At 37.5% G+C, this 25,196-nt stretch overlaps 1 protein-coding gene and 1 long non-coding RNA gene across 3 annotated transcripts in view; one reads left to right on the top strand and one right to left on the bottom strand.

Annotated features, from left to right (window-relative positions):
- Nucleotides 1–2,900: 2,900 nt before the first annotated feature.
- On the bottom strand, nucleotides 2,901–23,918 carry LOC148125821 (uncharacterized). The gene is made up of 2 exons (XR_015743516.1): nucleotides 23,778–23,918; nucleotides 2,901–3,201 (listed from the first exon to the last, which is right to left on the bottom strand). It is a non-coding gene; the product is annotated as an uncharacterized LOC148125821 (long non-coding RNA).
- Nucleotides 23,359–25,196, top strand: part of FBXW4 (F-box and WD repeat domain containing 4) — a 72,545-nt gene continuing 70,707 nt past the window's right edge. The window contains exon 1 of one of the 2 annotated variants that reach the window (XM_026701163.2): nucleotides 23,359–23,911. In XM_026701163.2, the coding sequence (XP_026556948.2) occupies nucleotides 23,688–23,911 (224 nt within the window). In that variant the 5' untranslated portion in view covers nucleotides 23,359–23,687. The remainder of the gene's footprint in view (nucleotides 23,912–25,196) is intronic. The other variant, XM_026701162.2, reaches the window with a different exon arrangement.

The following is a 25,196-nucleotide window of genomic DNA, read 5'->3' as shown; positions in this document are numbered from 1 at the left end:
TGATTCATCAATGTAGGGATATCATCTTGAGTGAATCTAGATAATATTCAGAAAAGATTTACAGAACCTCTCTCATTCATCAGGATGTAAAATAGGGAGATAAAGGATAATCAGGTTGCAATATTCTTATTATGGTCTATCTCAATAAACTATAATTCCAATTTTGAATGTATTACTGCAGTGCATTTTTCATCCTTGAAGACTACAGCTGAAGTAGAATGCAGTGGCATGTGTACTTATGGTTGCACCTTAATCATAACCATATGGCACATCTAAGAAACACTGATACTCTCTGCAAGCTGCACTGGTTACCATTTGGTTTCCAGAGCAATTCAATGTGTTGTTAATCATCTATAATGGCAAGGGCCTATCGCCCCCCACCCCCAACCACAACTTTCGTTTCTATCTGTCACTACTGTAGCCTAGTCTAGCAAGTTGTATGAAGGCAGCCATGAAACAGTCACCTAAATGAGAGCTGGCCAAACTTTCTATCCCAAGAATGAATGTAGCTGATGCACAAGATGAAATCAAAGGCATTCCTGGCTGGTTCTACTCTCTGACTTTGCAAAAGCAATACTGGATTCAAAATCAGCAGTAAACTGAGCATTCAGAGAAATGATACTACAGACTCAAAGAATCTTTAGTGGCTACACAAGACCTTTGACATTCTTGTTATTTGATCACATGGAATGTCTGGTCTGCAGATATTCTGGGTAAGTTTTCTCTAGCAGTTTCAGTTATTCGGGCCTTCCCATGATCACCAGTACTGTATTACCCTTTGCTTTGATCAAGTTCCAGGAGATGTAAAAGTGTGAACAATCTAGGAGGCAAGTATCAAAATGTAGATGTTTCAAAAGCATTTTAGGCTGTCTATTGAATATTCTACAGGGTGGGGGCAATGGCAGAGAAGGCTCTCTTTCTGGAGCCTTTCAGTCCATATTCTTTAGTTGGTAGGGTTCACAACATGCCTTCCCTGCCTGATTGGGTGGGCTGGGCTGATGTAATGGGATAAAGATGATTCCGTAGGTAGCCTGGCACCATGCCATATAAGGTTTTAAAGGTTATAACCAACACCTTGGATTAGACCTGGAAGCAAACTGTCATCAATGCAGCTCTCGCAGCAAAGATGTTATATATGCCATTCTTTGGGTACCCAAAATTGGCTGTGCAGCCACATTCTATACCAGCTGAAGCTTCCAAATACTTTGCAAGGATAGCCCATGTAGAGTACATTTCAGTAGTCCAAATGGAGATGATTGAATGGCGAGCCTTCCTAGCCAGGAAAGGGCATAACTGGCACACAATATAAAATCATGGCTGCCACCTGATCTTCACGCAGGTTGGAGGTAGTGCATCCATCCTTGCCCTACTTTGACTTCACAGCTGTGAAGGATTGGTTCAGAGGATTGGGAGTTGATGGGAGTTTTGTTGGTTTGTCTCCTTCTTTCAAGGTTAGTTCCAGTCAGTGATGACTGTGGAGAGGGGTTCTGCCCTCAGCTCCTAGTATGGGAGTGCTACAGGGTTACCCTTCCCTTTTAAACATCTATATGAGACTGCTGGGTGAGCTCATTCATTGCCATAGGGTGAGGTATCATGAATATGCTGATAGTACCAATTATATCTCTACTTCTGGATGATTAAGTGATGCTGTGAAGATCTCAACCTGGAAGCTGTGGGGGTCTGGATTGAGAACAATGAGCTTCAGCTGAATCCAAGCAAAACTGAATGGCTCTGGATTTTAGGGCCTACTGCTTCCAGTACTGTGCGATCATTGGTACTAGAGAAGTACCAGACAGATCCAGTGAGCAATCTTGGGTTGTCCTAGTCTCCCAATTCTGTTTGATGAGTAGGTGGCAGTCATGACTAGGAGGGCCTTTGCTAAACTTTGTCTTGTGTGCCAGTTGCTCCTGGATCATCAGGCCTGATTACAGTCAACACCAGATTGGACTACTGTAATGTGCTGTACATGGGGCTGCCATTGAAGACTACCTGAATGGATAGAGTTTATCAGCTGATAGACAATGCAGCAGCATGGGCAGTTATGTACATTCCTAAAAACAGCATGTACAACACCTCAGCTCTACGTTGCATTGGCTGCCAGTTTGTTTTGGGGTCCAATTCAAGGTGCTGGTTTAAACTTTAAATGCCTTTATGGCATGGGACCGGGCTATCCGAAGGGCTACCACTCCCCAGTCAAATCAACCCACCCCATTAGATCTGGCAGAGAAAGCATGCAGCAGATACCATCAGTTCGGGACCTACATTTGGTGGATGACAGGAGACATGCCTTCTCTGCTGTGGCACCTGCCTTATGAAATATGCTTCCCCCTGAAATTAGATTAGCCCCATCTCTTGTGACATTTCAGAAGTCCCTCAAGACCCAAATATGTAATCAGGCCTGGGACTCCCAGGGAACTGGAGACATGCTACCTCCATGAGGTAGTCATTCTTATCCTCTGTCTCAGGTTATATTGTTTGTTATATTGTTTTATAATATTTGCTTTATAATGTGTTGTTTTTATATCTGTTGTTTTACCTGACAGATTATTATTAAAACACATTATATTTTACCTTGTTGTTTTTCTATGAACTTTGAAAAATGCCTTGAAAAACAGAGAATGTTTTTTTTTAATGAACAGCAATCAACTGACATTCTTTATTTGGAAAATAGTTAAGGTTGTTTCATAATTGCTTGGTCCTTGGAATTTAAGCATATACTCTATTATTTGTAAAATACTCAATTAAAGAAACAATTGAATACAGTATATGGTATAAATGGCATGGAGGATACTTAAAATACATATATTGATTTTTGCATTAGAGTGGTAATGCTTGATGATTTTTATTTTTTCCATTATTTGTACTGTATCTTGTCAGATTTCTACATAAAGAATGTTGGGTCATCAAAATGATTGTAAATTTATTTCATATTATTAATACATCACTGAAATTATAATTCCACAAGGGCAATCTTATATTTTTTTGATATTGTAAGAAGTTCTAGGAGTGTGAAACAAATGCTGCAGGCATTTTAAACAATAAATAGAAAAGACTGTTCTTCGCCAAGCCCCATGTATTAGACCCTATGTAAAGATCCACTGTTCTTCATAAGCCAAACTGGAAGTGAAATCAGTTGTGTTCCTTGGAAGATGAGTTCTCTCTTTTGGCCTTTAAGGCATATTGTAATTGTGTCAGATAGTCCTGGAAATAAGGCAAACAGAAAAAAACCCTTAATCTATAATTAATTAATATAAAATACTACAGATATGACTGTCTGTTTGCTAATGTACTTACATATCTTAATTCTTATATTCTATCTACTCAAAGTTGGCATAAGATTGTCTTCATGCAGCTTACATTGTGAAGATACATTTGCTTATTGTCTAAAGAGCACAAGGAAATATTTGGGAGATATTCAATTTACTGTAATTTGGAGATACATTGTGGGTTCACACCTCATACAGGTGCTTGAATCCTTCTAGTCCTCACTGGTCAGCAGTAGTTCTATCACTGTGAGAAACACATTGGATTAAATGCCCCCCCCCCCCCAAATGAATGGCTTAGCTTCTTGGGTGGAAAAGTTTGTCCTAGGATTAGAGCGTTTTTTCCTACTGATTGCTGGATCAGGATAACTGTACGTTTAAACACAAATAGTGTTCTCCACAGGCCGTTTGAATCTCTTTTTATGAAATACAAACTGGTTTTTTAAAATCACTTTTTAGCCCAATGATTATTCACTGGGCCATTTACTGATTCATTGTGGAACGCTTTCAGCTATTCTGGTGGGAGCATGAAACTCAGCCTGGCAGGATGGAAAAGCAGCAGACAAATGATCGTCCAACCTGACTTTTGAAAAAGAGGCTCAATTTCTTCAAGATAAAATGAGCCAAAATGAGCTGGAATGCCTTGCTAACCCCTCGAGACCATTGCTATGATAACAGTTGTTGTCCTGGAAATCTAATGCCTGCAAAAGGGTTAAATGCTGGCCAATGGGCAATATCAGTGACATGCCTCTGAATTGAACATGCTCCTAGAGTGAGACTGTGGACTGGTGTTTCTCAATGAATAGGGGCCACTCCAAGGGAGTTTTCCCTTGAATGGAATGGGGTCAGGGAGCCGCTTTGGGGAACAATGGTTGCCACCAGCAAGCTGAATTTCTTACAATCACACACCATACCCCCTGATCAAATAGCTCCTTTGTCAGGCTGATATAAAAACATGTCATACAATGATGATCTGGAAGAATGACATGGGCTAGCCTTTCATGGAGATCAGAAGGGCTTGTTATGCACAAAAGGGAGCCCCTGTCAGAGTCAAGAATGGGGGAAAGAAACAGAGAATAAAAAGGAGCGAATGGAAACAAACATTAACAGCCACAGCAGCAACAACAACAACAGAAAAGAGAGTGAGTGGGGAAGTTGTGCTTGGTTCTGCTGCAAGATGCTTTGGGGGACTGAGAAAATTGCTCTAAATCTGCTGTGGGGTCAACAGATGATTTTAGTGGGTTCGGTCCGAAGGGCTCTATTGTCATTCTGCACTGGGACAGAAAAAATTGCTGGGTGGGAAAAGGTCAGTAGGCCCAACAAACCTGTCCCAACCTTATTTTTTAAACTTTGCCTCAATCTCTGAGAAATAAGCAGTCATAGAATAATAAAGCTGATAAAAAGGAAGTGTTACATAAAAAGAGGGAGAATGCATTTATTTTTTGGGTAAAAGGGCAAATTTCTAGTATTTTAAAGCCAAATATTAAATAAAAGTGAAAGCCAACATCAAGAACACAGTTGGAAAAAAATAATAATTGCCTGGGGATAGTCTGAATGTTTCATCACAGGAGATTTTAAAGAAGTCTTAAATAAGTATAATTGGAGATTCTTGTAAAAATCAATGCAACATATAAAATGGACTATTATAGCTATTATAGCATATTACAATTACCTTTGGCAATAAAGGTAGGAATGAACCATATGAATATTCTGAACTTATTTCCTACATGGGGGAGATTACATCTGATTGCAACATTATTTGCTGATGTTTTAAAATTTCTATCCACTTTTACTTTTACTTATCTTTACTAACTTTCAATATTTTTATTTTCCTTTTTTGGCCTAATACCAGATAAAGTCCAATATATTTTTGCATCTGAAGCAAAAAATAAAATAAAAAATACAATGTTTCTTCTTTCCCAGTGATAAAAAATATATAAAACAACATCTGATGAATAACATTAGTTATTTATCTGATAACAATAACTCAATTCCATCAAGATGTATCAACTGCATTTACTGAACAACTCATTTTTGCACAATAGCACAATTTGACTCTTGATAACTGGGATGAAGTAAAATGTTAGTAATAAAGGTAGGCTATACGAAGAAACCTTTTATGGGGCTGCTGTGTTGATTGCATTGTAGCTTCAAAACTAGACCTTCTGCAGATAAGGCTAATCTGAAGTAATTTCTTAATATCCATTGGATAGCTGATTGTTAACAGAAGCTACTGCACTCTACATCAAGTCTGCTAAAAATATAAAGGAATGATGGTAATTCAGGAAAGTACAACTGTTGTATAAGTATCAGGCTTCTAATTTAATTACTGTCATTTCCATGTGTTGGGAAAGACCTTGGAGAAGACAGTACTGAGCTAGCATAATATGTAATGTTAGTTCCTACTGTATTTGCTATTATCAGCTTGGGCTTCTACCTTTATACTTTTTCCTATCTTTGCAGATGAACAAAGACTACTACATTTTGATATCTATCTCTTCACTCTTAAGAGCATGCACAACTATTTTTTTACAGCTGTGGAACTTTTTTTTCATGGAAACTCATCAAATCCAGAAATATGGGAGGACCTTTAGTGATGTGGTTAAATTATTTAAAAACTATAGTATTTATTATGTAATTGAACATATATGGGGTATATTTGCCTTTTAAGATATTAGTATACTGTGTGTGGTAGGCTAGAAATAAGGGAAAGCAGAAAATATAAATCAAAGCTGTACCATCTGTTTTAATACTGTCTTGTCTTTCAAAACAGGGAGCTGATTCTGATAAGTGCCATACATACCACATTGATTATAGTAAATATTTCATCTGTATGCACTTAGAAAAGGAAAGAACTAGTATCCTGTAGCTAGTTGTATATAGCTGTGATGGTGAACCTATGGCACGCATGCTGGAAGTGGCATGTAGAGCCATCTCTCTGGGCATGCCAGCTGTTGCCTGTTGCTCTTCTGGGCTCCAGCGTGCGCATGCGCATTGGCCAGCTGGTCTTCTGATTTCCTGTGTAAGCATGTGTGTGAACACTCCTGTTTCGGCACTCAGTGCCGAAAAGGTTCGCTACCACTGGTATACAGTTTCAGAAACTACTGTAGCTCCGAAGTTTCTGAATGATTGCAGGGATAATGATACCCATCTTATTTCCTACCCCTCCCTTTTCTTCACTTAAATAATAAACATATTTATGTAATTAATAAATGGAAGAATCTGAAACTATAACCATGGTAGCCTAGTTAACCCAGTCATCCCAAACTAAGTTTATATATAGATGGTGGCAGAGTAACTTTTCTTAACAAATTAGATCTGCTTTTGCATTAATACCACAGGAACAAGTTGATGGGATCACTTCCTTCCTTTCCAGGAATTGAAGAACAAGAATTCTGCAAACTCAAAATTCCTTCAAATTACCATACTATACTCATTTAGCAGAGAAATAAAAGTGAATCAGAACAAAGCATCTGAACATAAGGAGACTAGTATATTTACCGTACTTCTAAAAATATTCTCATGCTTCAGTATCAGATATGTGAACTTACAAGTTTTAATATCAAACTGTTAGTCAAATTTAAGATCCATCCCTTGATACTGATGCTATATCTATTATACAAAATTCCAAACTGTAAAATTCCGACTACTTAGTTCCTACAGTTGAATTCTTAATTAGATTTACTCAGAAGTCCAGTTGAGTTCAATGGTGCTTACTTTGTGATAAGTATCCCCCAAAGTTCACTGCATATATCAGTACACACATACACAGCATTGCACATTTGTATTCTTGTAACCTGGCAAGTAATTTTCTAGTAAATCTGATCTCCAGTGCTGTACCACAATGGATGCCTGGTGTCATGTATTATATTAATACAAAAGCACTCAGATACCATGGTGATAAGTGCATTAGAAATCCTTAAAACAGCTGCATTCTTATTCTGCAAATTGCACCCCTCCCAACTGGGCATTTTGAATTGACGAGGCACTTGAAACCTATGAAAAAGACCTTGTGTTTTTACAAGAAACAGAAGCTGCTGGACAGTTCATTGCTATGGGGATGTAACTAAACTGGACTTGTTTAAGGCAGAGGGCACAAACTAAGAACAAAAAATAGACACAAGAGGGGGGAGAAGGAAGGAGCTGCATTGATTTCAGTCTGTTCAGGTCTAGCTAGAAAACACAATGCAATGAAACGGTCCCTTAGGCGGCAAATCTCTTTAGGGAGTTTTTTCCCAGGGTTTGAAGTAGAGTTGGAATGGTGCAACAGAGACAAGGCAGAGATGTGAAGCATGTCTTACAGAAGTGTAAAGTGCTATCTTTCTGCTTGTGCTTTTGTATTTGTTTGTTGGCATAAAGGTGAAGCAGAGCCAGGTAGATAAAGATCTGAGTCTTGTCTTATTGTAGGTGCAACTTCTAAAAGTTCTAATGCCTTTGAGAAAGTCGATAGGAAAACTGATTTGATCAATTCATGAATCCTGTTCTCTTTGTTATTCTACAGCCTGCCCCTTACTTCCTTCTATTGTTTAATTTCCACTCAGATCTCCATATTTTCCTTTAATGTTTATAGTAGATGCTGTAGAATGCAATGTACCTTTCCTTCCTCCCCTCTTTTTTTCTTTGCATGACCCTTTAATCCACAGGTGTCAAGCTCAATAGCATCATGTGATGTATCCTGACATTTTTTGCCTTTGCAGAGGCAGGGTGGGGAGTTGCCCTTTGCATTATTTTATCCAGCCTGTGGGTTGCCAGTTTGATAGGCCTGCTTTAATCCCTTTCTTTGGGGTGGAGTTGGGGCAACTGAATGGAGTTGAGTGTTTACTGGCTGGATGCCCTTCCTGATGCCTAGATGGAGTTCACAGCAGATATTTTCTCTTTGCGTCCTGATAGAGAAACATCTGCTACTACCTAGGACTGAACTCTCAACCTTCTGAGTCAGAGGTGAACGTCTTCACCTCTTGGTCATCACATAGCTCTTTCTTTCCTCCCCTCTGCTATATGATTATTTCTGTTCTCGACACACACACACACCCAGTATTATCAGTTGTTTTATATTGAAATGAACAATTATTTATCAGGCTTGTTTACAAAGCTACATTAGTTGAACTGACATATCATGCTAAACCATTAATGTGCTAAACCAGGAGTTGCCATCCTTTTGGACCTCAAGGACCACCAAACACATAATTTTAAATCCCATGGACCAGAGACCCTGAGAAAATCCCCAAATAAGTTTTCAGGAAAATTCCCCACCCCATTTTCCTACCGATCAATCATTCTGTATTTGGGATCGCAGGATACCGTCTCCAGCTTTGTTCTCGGAGGGGGGCAGGAGAGAGACTTTTGGCTTCATGCAAGGAAAGCACAAGTCTTTCTCTCTCTCCCCAAACTCCATCAGAAATGAGTCTTTGCCGGCACAGCGTCTTGGAGCAGGATGCCTTGCAGGGTTCCAAAGACTCATTTCTGGCAGAGTTTGGGGGAGAGAAAGACTTTTGCTGCTTTCGTTGTGTGCAGCCAAAAGCAGAAGTGGAAAGAAGTAGCCCTGTGGCCAGGCGAGGCGTGTGGGGCAAGTTCCCCCCTTCTGCCCTTTCCCCCCTCCCCTCACTACCTCGTGTTGTCTGCAATGCAAGCGACACAAGCCTTGTGTTCCTGCGCAGCCTGTATTAATTGCTTTGGGGGGAACAATTCTCTGCGGACCACCCAAATTTTCTTGCGGACCACCAGTGGTCCCTGGCCCACTGGTTGGTGACCACTGTGCTAAACCATATATGTGAATCCTTATACTAAAACTGCTTTCCATCCTACTTTCTCCTTTGAAAGTCATAATGAAGTAAAAAAAACCTGGAAATGTTTATTTTTTTTTACTGGCATTCTTTGAAAGAGATAGCCATCTTCCTTTAAATTTCTCTGTGCCTAATTTACAGTTATGTCATCAGCTGGTTTATTTTATTTCCTTCATCTATTGAATGAGTCCGAATGAAGTATAATCAATATGTCAATGAAACTCAATTCTGTAATTTTTATCATTTCAATCAGGGAAATCCACACTGGTATCTGGTCTCAGGAATGAGCTAAATGAAGCCAATGAATTAAAGTTAAATCCTGAGAAGATTTAAGCCCCGTGATTCACTAATTCATTTATGGAAGTTGGGTGTGCAATTTAGACAGTCTTGCGTGCACCTTGAAAGTTTGGTAGACTTTCTGGATCCAGTATCGTTATCTGGATAGAGCTGACTTTTGAGGTTCAAAGTCCTTTTATCAATCATCAGCTGATTTAAAAAGCATGTCAGCTCTAGATCAGAAGTTGTCTGGTCATATTTATTTATGCTTTCCTGGGTCCTTAAGTAGCTTACAGTACTGATTAAAATATAAGTCAGAATGTTTCACTACTGTAGTATGAAATGTTTATATATGTGATCAAATGAGATAATATATTACATTTAAAAGAGCTGCAGTTGTTGCCAGGTTATTTTTGTGGCCAAAGAAAGGTACAGGTGATTTTCTTTAAAATATTAACTGTTTGAGGCTAATCACTTAAAGAAACATTTCTCTCTATTGCTGCTTTCCCATATTTCAAGACTTTCCCAAAGTACCTTTTGCTCATTATATTATAATGGCAATTTGTAAAATATTTTTTCCCCAGAGAGATATCATTGCTCTAATGTTAAAATCAGTCTTTTTAAACTGCCATCCTTGCCCAATGTATTTTCTTGTCTTTTAATGTTGATTTGAATTGTATGTTATTTTACTGGATTTTAAAATGTTATTTTCATGTCTGTATACAAATATAGTCTCTTGGTACAGAAGATTGGTATAGTCTTTCGATCAATATTTAACTTCCCAATTAAAAACTGGCTTTGTATTTTTGATTATCTTACGTTGCTGCTATTCTTGTTGTTATTGCCAGTACTATTTAATGTTTATTAAAATTAATTAAAAATTAAATGAAATTATTGTATGCACAAAGATGGAGCAATTCAGCATTACCCACAATGGAGAAATGATTGGTGAAGAGGATGGAATATGCAGAAATGGCTAAATTTACTTTTTTGATCAGAGAAAAGACAATGTCTACATTTATTGCTGACTGGAAACACTAGATTTTATTTTTGAAGTGAAAGAGGAAAAGGAAATTTATCATTTAAGGTTTTGATAATTAGATGGGAATAGATTATATGAAGAAGGGAGTGATGCTGTAACAACAGAGTAATTGGGCTTCATTGCTGTAAAGAAAATCAGGAGTTACTTCTTTGTTTTTTCCCCGTTTTATTTTTCTTTTCCTTCTTACACTTTTAGCTTTCTTTGATTTTTCCTTTTTCTTAATTTATATTAGTTTGTATTAATTTTTATCTTCTCTTTAACAGAACAACAGAGTTGGAAGGGATTTTGGAAGTCTTCTAGTCCAACCCATGGATGTCCAGTCTCTTCTTAAAAGCCTCCATTGATGTACACATAATTTCTGAAGGCAAGCCTGGTTAACTGTTCTCACAGTTAGGAGTGAGTTCTTAGTTTTCCTTAGTTCTAGGTTACTTCTCTCCTTAATTAGTTTCCATCCATTGTTTTTTGTCTTGCCTTCTGGTACTTTGGAAATAGGTTGACCCTCTCTTTTTTGTGGGAGCCCCTCAAATATTGGAACACTGCTATGTATCACCTTTAGTTCTTCTTTTTGCTAGATTAGACATACCAATTTTCTGCAACTGTTCTTCATATGTACATGTGAAACTTGAAAAATTAGAGTATTGTGCAAAAGTTTATTTATTTCAGTAATGCAACTTAAAAGGTGAACCTAATATATGAGATAGACTCATTAAATGCAAAGCAAGATAGCCGTGATGTGACATAATAGAGATGATCATGGCTTACAGCTCATGAAAACCCCAAATCCACAATCTCAGAAAATTAGAATATTGCGAAAAGGTTCAATATTCTAGGCTCAAAGTGTCCCACTCTAATCAGCTAATGAAGCCAGAACACCTGCAAAGGGTTCCTGAGCCTTTAAATGGTCTCTCAGTCTGGTTCAGTAGGAAGCACAATCCTGGGAAAGACTGCTGACCTGACAGTTGTGCAGAAAACCATCATTGACACCCTCCATAAGGAGGGAAAGCCTCAAAAGGTAATTGCAAAAGAAATTGGATGTTCCCAAAGTGCTGTATCAAAGCACATTAATAGAAAGTTATGTGGAAGGGAAAAGTGTGGAAGAAAAAGGTGCAGAAGCAGCAGGGATGACAGCAGCCTGGAGAGGATTGTCAGGAAAAGGCCATTCAAAAGTGTTGGGGACTTTCACAAGGAGTGGACTGAGGCTGGAGCCAGTGCATCAAGAGCCACCACACACAGACGGATCCTGGACATGGGCTTCAAATGTCGTATTCCTCTTGTCAAGCCGCTTCTGAACAACAAACGTCAGAAGTGTCTTACTTGGGCTAAAGAAAAACAGAACTGGTCTGTTGCTCAGTGGTCCAAAGTCCTCTTTTCTGATGAGAGCAACTTTTGCATCTCATTTGGAAACCAAGGACGCAGAGTCTGGAGGAAGAATGGAGAGGCACACACTGCAAGATGCTTGAAGTCCAGTGTGAAGTTTCCACAGTCTGTGTTGATTTGGGGAGCCATGTCATCTGCTGGTGTTGGTCCACTGTGCTTCATTAAGTCCAGGGTCAACACAGTCGTCTACCAGGAGATTTTGGAGCACTTCATGCTTCCTTCCGCAGACAAGCTTTATGGGGATGCTGACTTCATTTTCCAGCAGGACTTGGCACCTGCCCACACTGCCAAAAGCATGAAAACCTGGTTCAATGACCATGGGATTACTGTGCTTGATTGGCCAGCAAACTCGCCTGACCTGAACCCCATAAAGAATCTATGGGGCATTGCCAAGAGACTGAGACTGAACAATGCAGAAGAGCTGAAGGCCGCTATTGAAGCATCCTGGTCTTCCATAACACCTCAGCAGTGCCACAGGCTGATAGCTTCCATACCACACTGCATTGAGGCAGTAATTGCTGCAAAAGGGGCCCAAACCAAGTATTGAGTACATATGCATACTTATACTTTTTAGAGGTCCGATATAGTTCTATGTACAATCCTTGTTTCATTGATTGCATGTAATATTCTAATTTTCTGAGATTGTGGATTTGGGGTTTTCATGAGCTGTAAGCCATCATCATCACAATTATGACAAATCATGACTTGAACTATCTTGCTTTGCATGTAATGAGTCTATCTGATATATTAGTTTCATCTTTTAAGTTGCATTATTGAAATAAATGAACTTTTGCACGATATTCTAATTTTTCGAGTTTCACCTGTATTAGCAAGAACACTTGCAGGAATTAAAATGGTTAAAATATTTAACAAAGTGATATAAAAATTAATTAAAATTAGAGAGTCAGTTTGGTATAGTGATTAAGGCATTAGACTAGAAAACAGGAGACCAGGAGTTCTTAGGCACAAAGCCATCTTGATGACTTTGGACCAATCAGTCTCTTTCAGCCTTAGCAGGCAGTGGCAAAGTACTTCCAAAATCTTGCCAAGAAAGCTACAGGCATTAGTCCACTGTCAGGAAGGAAGGAAGGAAGGAAGGAAGGAAGGAAGGGAGGGAGGGAGGGAGGAAGGAAGGAAGGAAATAGTATACTGGATTATTTAATAGGAAATTTTCTTTGTACTCCAAATATAGCTTGCATGTAACATTATTTAAGTGATCATTTACAATTTGTGGGGGGGGGGGGTAAAAGCTAACTTGGGTTAATTTTTCTAAGAACAGCATAATAAAACTGATCCAAATGCATGAAATAGTTTGATAAAAGAATGATGCATTGTTGGGATCAAAAAGAATAAAGAAATTGATCTAATAATCAATATTTAGATCAGGTTAGACTCAGTACTAGATCTATAGCATTTTGCAAATATTCAGAACAGAAACTAGAGGAGAGTGGAATAGAGCCTTACAGAATTCAGCATTCTGCCTCTGAATTTATGTATTCTTTACTGATTCAGAAGAGAGATTTAACATAGTTGAGTCTGGACTAAGAAAGGCAACCTCATTAATTTCTTTCAGAATATAATACAGTGACATACAGCACATACATATGTATATAAAAATGTGTGACCTGGCCACCCATTTACTGGATTGCAGATGTTAAAACTATCAAAAATGTAAGTCCTTGTAGTTCTGAAGAAAAATATTTACTATTTAAGAATGGGCTTTTTAATGTAAATAAATAAACCCACAAAAATAGCATGCTTTTCTGTGGCAAGATTGACATATTACATGATGTAACCCTAACAAAATTGTTATATTATTAAGAACTCTTAAATGTACTATAAAAAATATATTGCTTCAATGTCGTTGATGAAAATTTATCGACAACAAATTGCCCCTAAAAATGATAGTTCTATAAAATCTGCATAATTTGTCATAAAGGATAACTTATTATTTAATTAATTCATATACCTCTATTTTATAGCTATAACAAAGACTGCATATCTACCAAAATTATAAAAAAGAAAGGAATGCAACATTTTTTTGTCTCTGATCATGGCTTACATAGATGTTTAATAACTTGCATCCCATTCTTACTGAAAATAACTTATAACTATCCTATTGCTACTCCACCACACAATTACACTTAGTACTAATATAAATTATTATAATAAAATGCAGACTTCTCAAATGTAAACTTATTCATTTATTTAATAGTATATATTCATGTAATATAGATCAGTCTTGAAAACACAATCTTGTAAATCATAAAGTCTGTAACTAGATGTTAAATTAATCATTATTGTATAGAAAGCATAGAATAAATGTTTAAATATATGTGTTTGCTGTTGAATCTACATGCAATATTTTAAATGATACTGCCATTCTAAACACACTTATCTGGGAGCAACCCCCATTTATTTTAATAGGCCTTACTTCTGAATAGATACACATAGGATTACATAAATACAATGTTTTCCATCTTTCATCTTAACACATTAACTTTTTTTCTTTTAAACTGTAGAGGTTTTATAAGAAAAGGAAAGGATAGTTGATAATATAAGCACCTTGATCAGCAAAGATTATTGTGGAGAATAAAATATATATATACTAAGATATACATTTCTAGCAAATATTGTATACTAAATCAATTTGTACTTATCATTACAGAGGATTTATTGTTTAATTAAGCAGAAAAGAATTTGTTGAACATGATTTTACATTTAAAGGACACATGTTTGAGGATAGTAATGCAAATGAAAAGCTTTAAAAGGGCTGTGAATCTTGTATGTGTGTTGGTGGGGGGAGAGTCATATTATGGACTGTTTCTTTGACTCTTGCCTTTGCAGTAAATAGAAAGTAGGCTCAAGCAGTCTTTCTATGAAGTTCTAATTGTTCATGACAAAAGCTTTCAGCAGCCCACAAAAAATGTTCACTGAAATGGGCCCAATTCTGCTATCAAAGGAGTAGGTGGGATTTTGCTATTGATTTCTAGAAAAGCAAGGTCAGGCTTCAAGTGTGAAGGGGGGAGGCTTCTCTTAAAATAAATATCTTTGTAAGAGCCCACTAAAAAGACCCAGGATTCAAACACATTCCTTCTGGAGATCAAGGATGTCCGGCCTTTGAAGCCTGAAGGGTTGGGGCGTTTCACAGTCTGTGTGGCAGTCACACTGTGGCATTAGAAATTGTGCATTTGGAATTGTAAAGCATTTTAAATGGAATCTTTCAGAATTCCACAGCTGGCTGGTGACTGACAACCTGATATAGCCTGGGGCACAGGGAGAGATGACATTGCTTGGATTAAAGTTAAAATGATCTCCTTGAGGTGAAGAGATACTTAAGAACATTTTGGTTAAAAAGGGGGAATAAAATAAAATTCAAAAACAGGGCTGAATGTTTTGTATGGTAACAAAGAACTCTGGTACAAAAATCAAATGGATATACTGGAAACTGAGCTGCAATAATAGTAACACAGTCCTAAACATATTTGGTTAGGCATCAGGGATATTGCATTTTATGGGATTTATAACTATCTAGACTGGGTTTTTTTTTTTGAATAAACCTTACTGAACTAAATTAAAATTATTTTTGTACAGAAATTCATAGTAGACATTTCAGTCTGCTTAGTGGAAGCTATAAATTGATTTGTGGATTAAAGTTAATGTTAAATCACCACAGAAGTAATATTGAATGTACTGGATGGAGCAGATACAAACCACCAATCAATCAAGCTTGCTGCATCAGGATTTTGCTACATCTCTCTTTCCTTACCTTTAAAAACTACTAATATTTATCCCTTTTTATTGTCATAAAAGAGCAATATTTCTTTTAAAATATTAAGGAGACAGGGATGCTCCCAATATGGTTAGGTTTCATCTAAACTAAAGGTGGAACCATATTCACTGAACATGATTATTTTGTTCTCGTACAGAAGAGAAAATTGGACTGCAAGCATTGCTTGTCTTGTTCTCTCTTTATGCTTAATTTATGCTTTATGCTTCATATTTCAAACACTCAAATATTTTTTAAGGTTGCACCTAGAGGCAGAAGCTGAATAGCTGGGTGATGATAGGTACTCCTATAAGAGAAATTATATCTTGGTTGGACTAGCTGATAAGATTCTTACTAGAGTAGGATCCTCAGAGAGCAACAGTAGAAAATTACTGAACCTTTTATTGATCCAATGTTCTTTTATAGGAGTATTCCATTTTTTCTTCTTATGGTCAGAACGTGATATGTATTTCAGATTTCAAATCTGCTGTGTTTGAAAGAAAAGAGCCTTATAGTCTTAATTTTTTAATAAAGTTACTTAGATCTGGGAAATTGCTCAAAAGGTCAGAGGACATGGCTTTGGGGCTGGTTTGTGTCTTAATAGTTATAAATAATACTTTTTTTAAAAAAGTCATAAATGCAGAACAGTTCTCACTCTCTCTTTTTTGCTCTGATTTGCTTTGCTACTTCTTCAGAGTAGTGAAATCCATGAAGCATAATTTGGAGAAGACTGCACCCCAAATTCAATGCAACCTTTTTTATCCCTCTTAATCCTTTGATAATTTTTTGTGCTTCTCTAGTAGAAAAGCAATTTTGCTAATCACCTTTGTGCCGATGCCTGCATTCCTGACAATAGCGTGAACAACTTCCATCAAAGTCTTTGATGTGGGAAAGACACGCATGCACACACATATAATCTGAAAACAATTCCATTCCTTGCCACTCAATGGAGAGCACTCTGCTTTAATAGAGAGCCGATTCTGTAGAAGTTTCTAATCCTTTCTGCCAAAGAAGAGAGGGACTCAGCCAGGTAGCCCACCTTATTCAGGAGTTAAAATAACATGGTTTTGCTCTCAAGAGAAAATCAAAACAACTCAAGATCAAAACCAGATTTTCCCAACCCTAACAGGGCAGCCTCTCTACTCAGATAACTCTTGATCTAAGTGTGTAACAAGTAACTGGCTTTAATCCCTCAAAGTGATGGCGTTACAGATAAGTACCTCACTAGTATCAGAGGTGTCTTGAATTTCAGGAATACACAAAAGTGTTAGTTGGAAAGAAAAACAAAAGAGAAAAATCTCATCCGCATGTCTAGTGTCATTTGCTGAAGAGGTAAAAAGCTTGAGCAGCATAAAGAGCAGGTCTTTGAAAAATGAACTGCAAATAAAAGTGACAGTCAGGTAATGAAGAGGTAATTCTTCAATATAGTGCCTGGTGACTTTTGGTTGCGTTTTAATATCTTTCATAACTGGTTGCCCTCTGGGTGTATTGGACTTGATATTATGCTAACTAGGAAGATGGGAAGCTTAAGCCCAACATTGTGAAAAGCAGATTAGGCATAAATTTGTTCCATGTTCTGAAAACCACCTTATGCAATGCATTACATAAGCGTATCTATGTAAATTCCTGAACACCTAACAAAAACACTGGGAATCACTGACATATCCGGGGAAAACCTATTCTTGAGAGATAGTTCACATAAGATCTAATAACTTCATTATCACATTTATTCAGCTAGAACACATGGAGTGATTGCTCCTGATAACTGAGATTTTTCTCTCCCATCTGAAATCTTGATAGGTTAGCTGTCCCGCCCTCCCATCTACGTGTTCTACCCCATAGACCTACATGCCAATCAGAGAGTGACTAGTCCCTGCAGATGGACATTTATGCCTATCAAAAATACCTCATCGTATTTTACATAACCCGACTTTTCATAATAATGGGTTTAAATTGTATTCATATAACCTAATCACATGGATTGAGTTTGAAGAAACTTAAGACTGAACTGAAATAAAGGCTGAATTAAATGCAGTCTAAAAAGGACATAAACCAGGGAATGATGGCTTGGGGTGTGTACAGAGGCAGGAAAATCATTAATTGACACATTGCATTTACTTCCGAAATTGGTTTCAGGAGAAACACCAAATGGAACACTATACAGTATAAGGGTTTCTCCAGTCAAGCTCCATGACTTTTGATTGAAAGAGGGCCAGTCCTATACGAGAGAAGGAATCTGGGTCTATTCAAATTTTCTCAACTATAATTTGTAATTTGCATAACTGTAAAATTAGGAAATAATTATTTAAAAAAATCAGAATTTTTCACGGAGTGTGTTTTAGGAATTCAAATATATCTATTTAAGCAGACTTGATACTAAACTGACTAGTAATTTACTTCTTTTAAGTTATTTTATAAAAGAAATTCTAAGCACGGACAGTCTGTTAAATGTTGAGATGCTTCATTATATAGTATGGAAAAGTCTGATGTTTCTTTTTTTAGAGTATCCTTCACATTTCAGTGCCTTCCAAGTCCTGCTATATTGTCCCATTGTGGTGATGATGGGTGTTTTGGCAGAAGTGAGCACAGAACGCTGGAGTATATGCCAAGAGCATATAATGGCATCAAGGATCCTGATGCCCGGTATATTAGGCAATGTGATACTATATAGGAAGATGTTGGGGGTAAACGATAACTTTAGTGACAAAAGCAGTAGTATCATTTCATCCTGCTTTTGAGAAGGTTATGGTAAACCACTCCTTTTTTAAAAACCAAATAATCACATGGATACACATTGTGATAGACAATATATGGATGATGAGCCGCTTACGTTGAACGCTATTGTTCTGAAGCAGACTGAGGATATTTTACAGTACTAATGGAGTTTACAACATGACTATGTTAAAATCTTTGGGACATCTAGTTGCTGATGTTGCTAAGCAGGAAAAGAAAATCCAAAGCTGAAAAGGTAGAATTAATGGGAACAGGTAATGTGAAAATCATGAACACATTAAGCTCAATACATTGAAAGATGAAATGAATCTATGAAACAAACATAGCTGTTGAACTTCTTAGGCATCATCAAATTGAAAGAGACTGAAATTTGACCATATCCTTTATTACTCACAACACACACACAAAATGATATTTCTTGGCAAGATTTTTCAGAAGTGGTTTGTCAGCCTTCCTAAGGCTGAGAGAATGTGATTGGCCAAAGGCCACACAGCTGACTTTGTGCCTAACGCAGGACTAAAACTCATTCTCCCAGGTCCTAATCTGGTGCCTTAACCATTTCACTAAGCTGGCTCTTGTAGTGTTGGCCTTAGATGGTATTGCTTTCTTATAAATACTTTTAATACTGGAAGATGAAGACATACCAGTATTGTGGTTATTACCAAGGTAGAAGGCTAGCAAAAGGGATGAAAACTTTGCAGGGATATGGTAAACAACAGAAGAATCTATAAAGATTCTATAATCAACTATTCCAATAAATCTGGAGAATGACACAATGGTCAATTGATCTGCGTACTATTACCAAATAAAGGAGTCTTAACAGAGTGTGCAGATTATCATGCAACATCCTTAATTCCTTATGCAAGCAAAATAATGCTTAGGATCATCCGGCAGATACTAGATGGCTTTAAGAAAGGCTGAAAAACAAGAGACATCATTGCTGATGAATGCAATTCAATAAAGAATGAATTGAAAAAGCTAAAAGAATTCCAAAGAAGTCAGAATTTGCTTATAAAAAGGCCTTCAATTGTGTTGATGTCAAGCTGTGGAATGTATTTAGAAAAATGGGAATTCCAGAACATTTCATTGTCCTCATGCAAAATTTATACACAGGTTAGGAATCCTGTCTGGACTAAACATGATGAAACACACTGTCTATGGTTTAGTAAAGAACTGAAACAAAATTGTAAATGCTCCACTTATTTATACAACATTTATGCAGAATATATATAGAGGAAAAGAAGACTGAAAGATGAGCATTGTTTAAAATTGGAGGAAGCATAATCAATAACCTAAGCTATGCCAATGATACTGATTTAACTGAAAATGCAAATGATATGCAAGCTTTAATAATAAAAGCCAAGGAGCATAGTGAAAAAATGGATTAAGATTAAATATAAAAAAGCAAACAATTGCCAATGAAGATGCTGAACTGATTAATACAGAATCTCCTACCTGTGGATTGACTGCTCCAATGAACCAACAATCAACTTTCAGTTCTTTACATTGTAAGCCATTCAGTTACCTCAAACCGTGAGATGGGCAGCATATTAATAATAACAATTATTATTATTGAGTGCCTTACACCTTCTTTGGCTGAATTTGTCAGCTGTATGGTCCTCATTTATGTTTTCTCTTCTACCCTGATGTATGCATTCTGCCTGGGCTTTCAAAGTTGTTGCTTTAAACAGGTTCCATGTACTTGAAGGAAATTGGGCCTTACTAATTTTTCCTCCCAGCTTTCTTTTAATCAGTTTCCTTTGTATCTTACCTGATTTCCAAAAGTCTTCCTTCTCATAGTAGTGAGGAAATAAAATTATGTAATCCAGGGGTATCAAATTCAATTTCATTGAGGGCCTTATCAGAGTAATGCTTGACCTGGGGGGAGGATGGGTGTGGCTAGGATGGGCATGGCCCACTCAACATCACTCATGTCTGAGACACTTGTGATGGCCAAGTATTAAGGCAGGACTTCCCTCAGACCCTCCCTCTCATTATAATCTTCCTTCCTTCCTTCCTTCCTTCCTTCCTTCCTTCCTTCCTTCCTTCCTTCCTTCCTTCCTTCCTCCCTTCCTTCCTTCCTCCCTCCCTCCCCTTCCCTTTTCTTTTTCCTTCCTGACAGAGGCACCATGGGCCGGTCCTTTGCTGTTACCAGGGCGGCCCTGCAGATCAGATCTAAGCACCCTGGGGGCCAGATGTGGCTCGCAGGCCTTGAGTTTGACATCCCTGATGTAACCAATCTGTAAATGTAATCAAATCCATTTTGATTCCGCTGGTGTGCAATAGCAGCCTGCTTTCTTTATCTGTGAAAGGCATTTTATTTCATTAGAAGGTTCCATGGAATTACTGTCCATAATGACAGCAAAAGCCCCACAAATGCTCAGTGCTCTATTAGGCCCTGTATGCTTGTCTTTAATTTTGCAGATAAAATAGAATTAATGTGTAGTCAAGTGAAAGAGAAAAAGGCAAACTTATTAACCTGAGAAAACACTTAAATAACGGCTGGACATCAGGAAAAAAAAAGGAAGCTTGCAACCATAGGAGACTATATGCATTTCAAGTGTAGGGTAGACATGATGCAAATTTGCAAAATTTGATAGCTTTTGGAATTCATTTCATTTGGAAATAAAAATGAATTTAATTAATTAGTTGTACATTTCCACCCAATTACTTGCTTTTAGACTTGAATTCTAGCATGATTTTTGGCTTTACTTTATGATAACTATGATCTAACTGGTTTGGCATTACAGTGTATAACCAGTATCAAAACGTGGACCAGAACATCAGTTATCTATGTCTACGAGAATTACTTGTACAGTGCATCAAAGGCATGGAACTACAAATCAATGTAAGCTTTTTTTAAGGAGTATCAAATATGGAGACCAAAGCTCAGCCCACCTATTATTTTAAGAACCTGACTCTACCCAAATTTTGGAGTTTTTTTTTTTTAAAAAAAACAGCCTAATGTAATTTCATTTTCTGTGCTAAAGGGAAAATTAACTATAAATTGCATCAGGAATGTGATTTCCTTTGTGGGTCAAGAGCAGATTGAACATTAGACATCTCCTTTTATATTGCTCCTTTTGTTAGGAGCAATATTTGTATGGAGTTTATTTCATGTCTACTTCTACTATTATTACTACATCATCCTAGGTACTCAGAAAATTAATATATTTGACTTCTTTTTAATGGATAAGCTCCCCAATATCATTTATAAGAGGGTTGTATTCAGTGTTGTATTCAGTCTCATGGAAGCTCTTGATGGATTTTAAATGAACTTTTGTTATAAAAGATATTTTATAATAATCTAAATAATAAACATATCACAACTATGTAAAATGCATGAAAAGTGGCCTTGGACTATAATAGATATTCTAGTTTGCAAAAATAAGAGCAAAGAATTTTCTTTAATGAATATATTTCCATATCTGTGAAAACTTTATGGAATACAGCTTATCATTGTTAATTTATTTCATTCAAGAATTACAATTGTTTATAATTGTCTATCTGTTTCAAACTAACAACTTTTCAACTTCAGCTCCACTCTATAAACAAAGAGGTAATCTGTCTCAGGTATTTATTTATTGGATTACTATTCAATATAACAAGATCCCCGATTCTAATTATCACTAGATTCTCTGACAGTATAGACACTAACTGCATCCCTTCCCCTTATAGTGAAGGGGGAAAAAATCATTGTATTGCTCGCAAAATCTGTAGCCCATATTAACTATTGTTATCAATGTATTTCTTCCAAACTCCAGGGATTTTGCTAACATAAAAATAGCATCTATTCACATATCCAATTGTTTCGATGATGATACACATTTTGTTAAATATATTTTTCATTCATTTGTTTGCCCTCTCCAGCGTACATGAAAAGATAGAAGAAATGAAAAACATTCAGAGATATAAACAGCAGTCAGTTATATTTTCAGATATTCTGGAGATGGTAAATACGGAGTGTCTGAGGACAAATTAAATGACTATACTTAAACATATATTTATTTGCACTGTTCCTGAAAGTGTGCTGGACTGTAATAATAAAGTCTCTCCATGATGGACAGATGGATGTTTCTGAGATGTTGTATGAACACCTGATTCTTCTTAATGCATAATTCTTATTGCTCTTTATGAGGAGACATATCTGGAAATATACACACACACATATAAAATTCTGTGCAGTCTATTTCCTTTCATGACAATTCAAAATAAATAGACTAAGTTTGTAAGGTAGTTATATGTATGTACAGAACCTAAGCTGCATATAGGGTCATTCTTTAACACTTCACCTGAAACACTGGTTATAATAGATGAGAATAATAATTCCATCAGAATATTTGTGATATTATTCTTTAAATTTAGATCAATATACTAAATTTTCTAACAGCATCCTCTGTAAAAAGTAAATATCCTTGTGCTTTTAAAAAGTTATTTCTTATGATTGTGTTATATCAGGATACAGGACAAATGAAGATGTACTACTTGCATTTTATAGTTTCATAAAATGTCTGGGATCATAAGACCTTCTTTTCTACAGGGATTGTTTGGTTAAGTATTGCAATAAGGCTACATTATATTTATCATCAGTGTAACACTAATTAAAAGTAACCAGATATAAGTCCTTCATTTTTTCAAATATGGCAGTTCCAAAATATGAAGTAGCTTAGAGAGAGATTTTAACTTAGGAACTAAGGACCTGGATTTTTAGTAGTTGTGATGTTCCTTAATAAGAAAAGTTTGGTTTGGAGTTCAAGTGTTCAGGGATACTGTCCATAAGAACAATTATTAATTTTCTCAATACATGTAAGCATAACTTTTCTGAAATGACAATGTTGCAATTCAAGTAACACATAATTCTTTAGGAACTTTTCTACTTCTTTAGGAACCAGGAAGATACGAATCTATTTCTATTGTCTGTATAAAGTATAAGGACGTTACAATCCTGAGGAAGGAAAATATGCAGAAAACTCCTGCAGAGATAATAACTCTCGCATGAACAGTTGTTTGCGTAACATATTTACCCATTATTAATCGATCCGTTTTCTGGGCTTATGTATTAATTAAAATAAGTGCCCAGGCTAGGTTCTCACAATATGCTAGACTACGTGTAACTATCCTTGCCTACCAGCTCATTTGTAGAAGTAGGCCTACCTCCAACTAAGCCTATCCTTCCGAGAAACATATGCTAGCCCTGGGGAAAAAAGAGTATCCGATTGTCATTTTCCATCCTGAACTCCACGCAGAGCCAGTTCAAGCGTTTAATGCATTACCGAAGACCGGTCTTTGGAGGGCCGGGCGCACTCATGTGACCGCTCCGGCAGGCGGGCAGAAACAGCCGCCCCGAAGAGCGACGGCCTACCCGGGCCCGGCAAGCAGCAGCAGCAGCGTTCCCGCTGTTGATTTTGTCGCTGCCGGGCCCGGCCGGGAGAGATCACCCCTCGATGGGGAGGCCCAGCAGCCCTCCGCAGGCCGAGATCCGATCTCCGCTGTGGGCGTTGCCGGAGGAACTGCTGCTGCTGATCTGCTCGTACCTGGACGCGAGGGCCTTGGGCCGCCTGGGCCAGACCTGTCGCCGCCTTTTCCGTTTCACTTGCCGTGATGTCCTGTGGAGGCGCCTCGCCCGTTTGTGCCTCAATGCAGGCTTCAGCGCACTGGGCGCCGACCTGTAAGCGTCTAGGCTGGGGAAGGCTGGTTGGGAAAAACAGGGCGTGCGGCCTAACAGGGCGTTGCTAAGGCCCGCCTGCTCGATAAGGGAGGAGGGCTGTGCTTGAAACGGCGTAGTCGCGGGGCGGAAGGAGGGGAAGATACTGCTTAAAGTCCTGGCTTTGCTTTGTGCAGGTGGGAATTCTCAGGTCTGGGTTGGGTTGAGTCCCGTGCTGGCTATGAAGGAGCTTTGAATTCAGTTGCTCAAAAGGGAAACTTCCCGTTTTACGTTCCCTGGAACATACTAACCGACTATATTGGATACGAGATTGCTGGTGACTTTTATCACTCCGGTTTTTTTAATATTTCCCCTGCCCTGAGTTCGAATTAGAACCATCATTAAGGCAAATCCGAGATTACTGATTTCAGGACAAGTTTAGTTGGCTCACTTTAGAGTGAGTCCAGGGAATAAACCGTGGCAGTTCATTTTGAGGGTATACCCTGTTTTTACATACCTCTAAAAAAGATGGGGATGGCATTGTTTACTTTACCCAGTTATTTGTGAGTGAAGCTGGGATTTGCTTTTTTAAAAAATCCTAAAAACGTTGTTTTAGGAATTCTGCGGTGTTCGTATTTTTTTTCCAATCCGAATAATTTTGGGCTGCCCCACTGGTTCTTTAGAAGGTGTGCACAAGCTATTTGAACCAATAGTTATATTAATTTTGAAGCCTAAAAATGTTTTTTATTGTGTTAGAATGTGAGTTTCCATAGGTCTGCAGGGTTATGTGAATTAGTAAAATTTTTAGATCGTGAGGTGAATGAAACTAATAAATCTGCATTTGTTTCAACATGTCCGAGACCATTGATGAACAGAACAAGTCTAGTAGTAGCAGTGAAGGTGCTTTCTGACCTTTAATATGACAATCACAGATACAGTATTTCTGAATTATGTTAATCTAGAAAGGAAAAAAATGGAATGTCTTCCCTGATCAGTTCAAAACTGCCAATGGTTTGCCATTGCCTGCTTTCTAGGGCTGAACAAGAGCAACTGGCCCAAAGTAACCCAAAGTTACCTGCCTAAGGGAGGGTTAGAACTCACAGCTCTATCCTCATACTTAACAACTACACCATATTGGCTTGCTGTTGTTAGATTAGTAGTATTTAAATGTTTCATGGAGTAGCTGGATGCTAAAACTACTATTAACATTCTAATCAATTAACTTTAAAACGAGTTTATCAGTAATAGCATTAAAGAGAAATTGTAGTTAATATTGGAGGAACCATAATTTGATGGTTGAATATGCAGA

Source organism: Pseudonaja textilis, chromosome 4 (assembly GCF_049901715.1).
Source record: "Pseudonaja textilis isolate UNSWEBS1 chromosome 4, rPseTex1.2, whole genome shotgun sequence".
Classification (NCBI taxonomy): Eukaryota; Metazoa; Chordata; class Lepidosauria; order Squamata; family Elapidae; genus Pseudonaja; species Pseudonaja textilis.
This window is presented reverse-complemented; position numbering and strand designations above follow the sequence as displayed.